Source organism: Myiozetetes cayanensis, unplaced genomic scaffold, assembly GCF_022539395.1.
Source record: "Myiozetetes cayanensis isolate MyiCay16 unplaced genomic scaffold, myiCay2020 scf1468, whole genome shotgun sequence".
Classification (NCBI taxonomy): domain Eukaryota; kingdom Metazoa; phylum Chordata; class Aves; order Passeriformes; family Tyrannidae; genus Myiozetetes; species Myiozetetes cayanensis.
The window spans coordinates 1-8,135 of record NW_026087124.1 but is presented as its reverse complement, the minus strand read 5'-3'; the positions used below and the strand labels follow the sequence as shown (position 1 = coordinate 8,135).

Genomic DNA, 8,135 nt, shown 5'->3' with positions numbered 1-8,135 from the left:
CCCCTGGGGAATCCCTTGGGGGGATCCCTGGGGAATCCCTTGGGGAATCCCTTGGAGGGATCCCTGGGGAATCCCTTGGGGAATCCCTTGGAGGGATCCTTGGGAATCCCTGGGGAATCCCTGGAGAATCTCTTGGGGGAATCCCTTGGGGAATCCCTTGGGGGATCCCTGGGGAATCTCCCCCTCCAGGAGCTCCTCCTGGGGCAGATCCCCCCTTTTCCCTGGGTAATCCTTGGGGAATCCATTGAGGAATCCCTTGGGGGGATCCCTGAAGAATCCCTTGGGGGATCCCTGGGGGGAATCCCTTGGAGGAATCCCTGGGAATCCCTGGGGATCCCTGGAGAATCTCTTGGGGGATCCCTGGGGGGAATCCCTTGGGGGATCCCTGGGGAATCTTCCCCTCCAAGAGCTCCTCCCGGGGCGGATCCCCCCTTTTCCCTGGGGAATCCCTTGGGGAATCCCTGGGGATCCTTGGGGAATCCTTGGGGAATCCTTGGGGAATCCCTTGGAGAATCCCTGGGGATCCTTGGGGAATCCTTCAGAATCCCGGGTTCACCTCTACGTTTCCTGCCCAGCCTTCTGGAAGACGCTGCAGGGGCCGGGGGTTCCAGGGGCTCCAGGGGCTTTCAGGGGACTTCAGGGGGAGTTTCAGGGAGGGTTTCAGGGGGGTTTTCAGGGGGTTTTCAGGGGGTTTCAGGGGGGTTTCAGGGGGTTTCAGAGGGATTTCAGGGGGTTTTCAGGGGATCTCCCCAGCGTTCAGGGAGGCCGGAGCTGGACACGGCCCCGTCCTGGGCCAGGGGCCCCGGGTCGTGCTCGGGGGGCTCCGAGCCGCCGCAGTCCCGGCACGGCCTCTTCAGGACCCCACGTAGGGCAGGGGGGCCCTCGGAGGCTCCTCCGGGAGAGGGCCAGGGGGCTCCTCCTCCTCCTCCTCCTCCTCCTCCTCCTCCTCCTCCAAGGGGGGGTCCTCGGGGGTGGCCCCCAGGCGGCTGAAAACCCCCGAGGGCTGCGGAATGAATGGGGGGTCAGGAGGGGGCTCGGGGAGACCTCCGGGATCCCAGACCCTCTGGATCCCAAATCCTGCTCCCTCTGGATCCCAAATCCTGCTCCCTCTGGATCCCAGACCCTCTGGATCCCAGACCCTCTGGATCCCAAATCCTGCTCTCCTCTGGATCCCAAATCCTCTGGATCCCAAACCCTGCTCCCTCTGGATCCCAACCCTCTGGATCCCAAATCCTGCCCTCCCAGATCCCACTCCCTCTGGATCCCAGATCCTCTGGATCCTAAATCCTCTGGATCCCAAATCCTGGGGCCCCCCCCCTCCAATCCTGTCCTCCCTGGATCCCAGACTATTCAGGATCCTGCTCCTTTTTCCCTCCCCCTCCATCCCTCTGGATCCCCTCAGATCCCCCTGGATTCCCTGGATCCCCCAGACCCCCTGGATCCCCTGGATTCCCCGGATCCCCCTGGATCCCCAGGCCCCCTGGATCCCCCGGGCCCCCCTGGATCCCTCTTCATTCCAGATCCCTCTGGATCCCCCGGATCCCTCTGGATCCCCCAGACCCCCCTGGATCCCTCTTCCTTCCAGATCCCTCTGGATCCCCCTGGATCCCCCCAGATCCCTCTGGATCCCCCAGAAGCCCCTGGTTCCCCCTGGATCCTCCTGGATCCCCCAGATCCCCCTGGATCCCCCAGATCCCCCTGGATCCCCCTGGATCCCCTCACCTTCCCCTCAGCCTTGGCCTCTGCCCCGAGCCTCTCGAACACCGACGTCCTGCCCAGGCCTGGCAATTCCAAAGGGAAGAAAAAAACGTGGGAATTCTGGGACAAACCGACCCCCCACAGGATCCAGGAATGCCAGGAATGCCAGGAATGCCACGAATTCCGGTAATTCCAATCCCAGCAAGGGGGAATTCGGGATCCTCCTCCCATCCCCGGGTACCTCTGGGCCCCTGGAGCTGCAGGATCTTCCGGGGGGGATTCCCGGGGGATCCCTCGGGAAGGGAGATCCGGAACCGCCCCTCCCGCTCCGCCGTCACCCGGCGCCGCTTCCCGGGAGCCCCCGGCACGGGGGGAGGGAGGGGGGGGCTGGAACCGCCTGGGAACGGGAATGGGGGGTCAGCAGAGATCCAGGAGACACCCTGGAGTCCTGAGGATCCAGCCTGGATCCCCCTGGATGGATCCCAAAGCCCTGGGAGATCCTGGAGCTCTGAGGATCCACCCTGGATCCCTCTGATCCCTCTGGATTGATCCCAGAGCTCTGGGAACCCCTGGAGTCCTGAGGATCCAGCCTGGATCCCCCTTGATCCCTCTGGATTGATCCCAAAGCCCTGGGAGCCCCCTGGACCGATCCCAGATCCTCCTAGATCCCCAAGGATCCCATAGAACCCTCGGGATCCACCCCAGATCCCCCCAATCCCTCTGGATTGATCCCAGAGCCCTGGGAACCCCTGGATCCCCGAGGATCCAGCCTGGATCTCCCTGATCCCTCTGGATTGATCCCAGAGCCCTGGGAACCCCCTGGATCAATCCCAGATCCCACTGGATCCCTGAGAATCCAACAGAACCCTCAAGATCCAGCCCAGATCCCCCCAATCCTTCTGGATTGATCCCAGAGCACTCTGATCCGCCTGGATCAATCCCAGATCTCCCTGGAGCCCTGAGGATCCCACAGAAGCCTTGGGATCCAGCCCAGCCCCCTCCATGGATCCCTGAGGATCCCCCCTTGATCCCCCCACCCCGTCCAACCTCCCAAAATCCCCTCCCCTAATTCCAGCTAGGAATTTGGGGTGGATCCAGCAGGATCTGCAGGGATCCCATGGGAATTTGGGATGCATCCCAGCAGGATCCCATGGGAATTTGGGGTGCATCCCAGCAGGAATCCCGTGGAATTTAGGGTGGATCCCTGAGGATCTCCCTCGACCCCCATCGAACCAACCTCCCAAAATCCCTCCCACCTCCCCAGTTCCAGCTGGGAATTTGGGATGCATCCCAGCAGGAATCCCATGGGAATTTGGGGTGGATTCCAGCAGGGATCCCGTGGGAATTTGGGGTGGATCCCAGCAGGATCTGCAGGATCCTGTGGAATTTGGGGTGCATCCCAGCAGGATCCCATGGGAATTTGGGGTGGATCCCTGAGGATCCTCTCGACCCCCCATCCCGCCAACCCCCAAAATCCCCCTCCCACCTCCCCCAATTCCAGCTGGGAATTTGGAGTGGATCCCAGTAGGAATCTCATGGGAATTTGGGGTGGATCCCGTTAGGATCCGTGGGCTCCGCCCTCCCCACCTGCGGTGTCTCCGTTGGGGACGGTGGCGCAGAGCCCGGGGCAGGGGCCCGGGGGTCTCTGGGTGGAGTCTCTGGGGGTCTCGGCTCAGGCTCTTCGGATCATCCGCCCGGCGGCTGCGGGGACAGAGCGGGGGTCAGGGGATCTGGGAGTCCAGGGGATGGGGGGATCCGGGATCCAGGGGGGTCAGGGGAGCCCGGGAGTCAGGGGAGCCCGGAGATCCAGGAGAAGATGAGGGGGCCAGGGACGGTTAGGGGATCCCAGGGATCCAAAGGGATGAGGGGAATCCAGGGGGATCCAGGGAGGGCTGTGGGGATCCCGGGGACCCAGGGGAGCTGAGGGGGCCAGGGAGGGTTGGGGGATCCCAGGGATCCAGGGGGATGGGGAGGATCCAGGGGTCCCAGGGATCCAGGAGGGTTGGGGGATCCAAAGGATCCAGGGGAGTTAGGGGATCCCAGGGATCCAGAGAGGGTTGGGGGGCTCCAAAGGGATCCAGGGAGGGTTGGGGAATCCCAGGATCCAGGGGATGGGGGAGATCCAGGGGGGTCAGGGGAGCCCGGGGGTCAGGGGGTTAGGAGGGGTCCAGAGGATCCAGAGGATCAGGGGGATCCAGGAGGTCAGGGGATCCCAGGGATCCAGGGGATGAGGGGAGCTGAAGGGGCCAGGGGGTCAGGGGATCCCAGGGGGTCAGGGGGTTCAGGGGGATCCAGGGGGTCAGGGGGTCAGGGGAGCCGGGGGATCCCAGGGATCCAAAGGGATCAGGGGGATCCAGGGGGATCCCAGGGATCCAGGGGATGGGGGGAATCCGGGGGTCAGGAGGAGCCAGGGGATCAGGGGATCCCAGGGATCCAGGGGGATGGGGGATCCCAGGGATCCAGGGGATGGGTGGGATCCAGGGGGTCAGGGGAGCCCGGGGGTCAGGGGTTGGGAGGGGTCCAGGGATCCAGGGGGTCAGGGGATCCCAGGGATCCAGGGAGGTGGGTGAGATCCAGGGGGTCAGGGGGATCCCAGGATCCAGAGGATGGGGGATCCAGGGGTGATCCCAGGGATCCAGGGGATGGGTGGGATCCCAGGGTTCCAGGAGGGTCAGGGGAGCCCGAGGGGTCAGGGGGTCAGGAGGGATCCAGGGGATCCAGAGGGATCAGGGGGTCAGGGGATCCCAGGGATCCAAAGTGATCAGGGGATCCCGGGGATCCAGGGGGTGGGGATCCCAGGGATCCAGGGGGATCCAGAGGGTCAGGGGATCCAGGGGATCCCAGGGGTCAGGAGGGATCCCAGGGATCCAGGGGAGTCAGGGGATCCCGGGGTCCAGAGGGTCAGGGGGTCCCAGGATCCAGGGGATGGGTGGGATCCCAGGGGGTCAGGGGAGCCCGAGGGTCAGGGGGTTGGGAGGGTCCAGGGATCAGGGGATCCAGGGTCAGGGGATCCCAGGGATCCAGAGGGATGGGGGATCCAGGGGGATCCGGGATCCAAAGGGATCTAGGGGTGTCAGGGATTGGGGGATCCAGGAGGGGTCAGGGGGATCCTGGGGATTCAGAGGGGATCAGGGGATCCAGGAGGATGAGGGACCCAGAGGGATTGGGGAGGGGACCCAGAGGGATTGGGGGGATCCAGAGGATTGGGGGATGGGGGATCAGGGACCCCTTAGGGGGCTCCAGACAGGTGGATCCCTCCTGATCCCAGTGGGATCCACACAGAGGGACCAGGGAGCTGGGATGGACCCAGGGGTCTCTGGGGGTCTCAGGGGTCTTGGGGGCTCTGGGAGGTTTTGGGGGTCTCGGGGGTCACTACCAGAGATCCCCCGTGCTGTCGGGTGGGGGGTCCGGGGGCTGCAGATCCTCGAGGCCGCCTGCAGAGCTCCTGGGGGACAAGGGGGGCCAGGGGTCCCTGGGGGTTCAGGGGGATCCTGGAGAGGTCCCAGGGGTCCCAGGAGGGCCTGGGGGTGTCCCTGGGGTTCCCAGGGGGATCCTGGAGGGTCCCAGGAGGTCCCAGGAGGGTCTGGGGGTGTCCCTGGGGGTCCCAGGGGGATCCTGGAGGGTCCCAGAACGGTCTGGGGGTGTCCCTGGGGGTCCCAGGAGGTCCCAGGGGGTCCCAGGAGGGTCTGGGGGTGTCCCTGGGGGTCCCAGGAGGTTGTGGGGGTGTCCCTGGGGGTTCCAGGGGGATCCTGGAGGGTCCCAGGGGGTCCTAGGAGGGTCTGGGGGTGTCCCCGGGGGTCCCTGGAGGGTCTGGGGGTGTCCCAGGAGGTCCCAGAGGGTCTGGGGGTGTCCCTGGGGGTCCCAGGGGGTCCCAGGAGGGTCTGGGGGTGTCCCTGGGGGTGTTCCAGAGGGTCCCAGGAGGGTCTGGGGGTGTCCCAGAGGGTCTGGGGGTGTCCCTGGGGGTCCCAGAGGGTCTGGGGGTGTCCCTGGGGGTCCCAGAGGGTCCCTGGGGGGTCTGGGGGTGTCCCCGGGGGTCCCTGGAGGGTCCCAGGAGGGTCTGGGGGGGTCCCTTGGGGTGCCAGGGGGATCCTGGAGGGTCCCAGGAGGGTCTGGGGGTGTCCCTGGGGGTGTCCCAGGAGGGTCTGGGGGTGTCCCCGGGGTTCCCAGGAGGGTCTGGGGGTGTCCCTGGGGGTCCCAGAGGGTCTGGGGGTGTCCCTGGGGGTCCCAGGGGGTCCCAGGAGGGTCTGGGGGTGTCCCAGGAGGTCCCAGGGGATCCTGGAGGGTCCCAGGAGGGTCTGGGGGTGTCCCTGGGGATCCTGGAGGGTCCCAGGGAGTCCCAGGAGGGTCTGGGGGTGTCCCAGGGGGTCCCAGGGGTATCCCAGGAGGTCCCAGGAGGTCCCAGGGGGTCCCAGAAGGGTCTGGGGGTTCCAGGGGGATCCTGGAGGGTCCCAGGAGGGTCTGGGGGTCCCAGGAGGGTCTGGGGGTGTCCCAGGGGGGTTTCAGGGGGGTTCTGGAGGGTCCCAGGAGGTCCCAGGAGGTCCCAGGAGGGTCTGGGGGGGTCCCAGGGGGTCCCAGGAGGGTCCCAGGAGGGTCTGGGGGGTTCTGGGGGTGTCCCTGGGGGTCCCAGGGTGTCCCAGGAGGTCCCAGGGGTGCCCCCGGGGGTCCCACCTGCCCGTGGACCACCCTGGCGTGGCGCAGGATGGCGATGACGTCGCCCACCACGGTGATGCCCAACTCCTTCATCAGCTCCCGCGTCAGCTCCAGCAGCATGTCCTTCTGGATCCTGGGGGAGCAATGGGAGATACTGGGAGTCACTGGGAGACACTGGGAGTCACTGGGAGGTACTGGGAGAGCAATGGGAATCAATGGAATTCACTGGGAGCCACTGGGATCCCATCAGCTCCCGCGTCAGCTCCAGCAGCATGTCCTTCTGGATCCTGGGGGAGCAATGGGAGGCACTGGGAGGTACTGGGAGACACTGGGAACCACTGGGAGACACTGGGAGTCACTGGGAGGTACTGGGAGATCAATGGGAATCAATGGGAGCCACTGGGATCCCATCAGCTCCCGCGTCAGCTCCAGCAGCATGTCCTTCTGGATCCTGGGGGAGCAATGGGAGGTACTGGGAGGCACTGGGAGACACTGGGAATCACTGGGAGAGCAATGGGAATCAATGGGAGACACTGGGAGACACTGGGAGACACTGGGAATCAATGGGAATCAATGGGAGCCACTGGGATCCCATCAGCTCCCGCGTCAGCTCCAGCAGCATGTCCTTCTGGATCCTGGGGAGACACTGGGAGCTACTGGGAGGCACTGGGAGACACTGGGAACCAATGGGAGTCACTGGGAATCAATGGGAGCCACTGGGAGCCACTGGGAATCAATGGGAATCAATGGGAGCCACTGGGATCCCATCAGCTCCCGCGTCAGCTCCAGCAGCATGTCCTTCTGGATCCTGGGGGAGCAATGGGGGGCACTGGGAGGTACTGGGAGACACTGGGAATCACTGGGAGACACTGGGAATCACTGGGAGCCACTGGGAATCAATGGGAGCCACTGGGATCCCATCAGCTCCCGCGTCAGCTCCAGCAGCATGTCCTTCTGGATCCTGGGGGAGCAATGGGAGGTACTGGGAGCTACTGGGAGACACTGGGAGTCACTGGGAGAGCAATGGGAGCCAATGGGAATCAATGGGAACCAATGGGAGCCACTGGGAACCAATGGGAGTCAATGGGAGCCACTGGGAATCAATAGAATTCACTGGGAGCCACTGGGATCCCATCAGCTCCCGCGTCAGCTCCAGCAGCATGTCCTTCTGGATCCTGGGGGAGCAATGGGGGATACTGGGAGGTACGGGGAGACACTGGGAATCACTGGGATCCACTGGGAATCAATGGGAGCCACTGGGAATCAATGGGAGCCACTGGGAGCCACTGGGATCCCATCAGCTCCCGCGTCAGCTCCAGCAGCATGTCCTTCTGGATCCTGGGGGAGCAATGGGGGATACTGGGAGGTACTGGGAGACACTGGGAGACACTGGGAGACACTGGGAGAGCAATGGGAATCAATGGGAGCCACTGGGAACCAATGGGAGCCACTGGGAGCCACTGGGAGCTACTGGGAGACACTGGGAGCCACTGGGAGCCACTGGGAATCAATGGGAGCCAATGGGAGCCAATGGAATTCACTGGGAGCCACTGGGATCCCATCAGCTCCCGCGTCAGCTCCAGCAGCATGTCCTTCTGGATCCTGGGGGAGCAATGGGAGCTACTGGGAGACACTGGGAGCCACTGGGAGAGCAATGGGAGTCACTGGGACTCACTGGGAGTCACTGGGAGCCACTGGGATGCCATCAGCTCCCGCGTCAGCTCCAGCAGCATGTCCTTCTGGATCCTGGGGAGACACTGGGAGCTACTGGGAGGCACTGGGAGGCA

At 64.8% G+C, this 8,135-nt stretch overlaps 1 protein-coding gene and 1 long non-coding RNA gene across 2 annotated transcripts; one reads left to right on the top strand and one right to left on the bottom strand.

Moving 5' to 3' along the window:
• Positions 1 to 908: 908 nt before the first annotated feature.
• Positions 909 to 3,332, bottom strand: LOC126637161 (uncharacterized). The gene is made up of 4 exons (XR_007628255.1): positions 3,286 to 3,332; positions 1,940 to 2,095; positions 1,723 to 1,781; positions 909 to 1,003 (listed from the first exon to the last, which is right to left on the bottom strand). It is a non-coding gene; the product is annotated as an uncharacterized LOC126637161 (long non-coding RNA).
• A 182-nt stretch (positions 3,333 to 3,514) lies between these two features.
• On the top strand, positions 3,515 to 6,407 carry LOC126637160 (collagen alpha-2(I) chain-like). Its single transcript, XM_050310097.1, has 4 exons — positions 3,515 to 3,617; positions 4,792 to 4,796; positions 6,035 to 6,083; positions 6,397 to 6,407. The coding sequence occupies exons 1-4, from the start codon at positions 3,515 to 3,517 to the stop codon at positions 6,405 to 6,407; spliced, it is 168 nt and encodes a 55-aa protein (XP_050166054.1).
• Positions 6,408 to 8,135: the final 1,728 nt, after the last annotated feature.

What these genes read in the sequence shown, in the direction of transcription:
- LOC126637160 (XM_050310097.1), top strand. Translation starts at nt 3,515, where the DNA reads ATGAGGGGGCCAGGGACGGTTAGGGGATCCCAGGGATCCAAAGGGATG.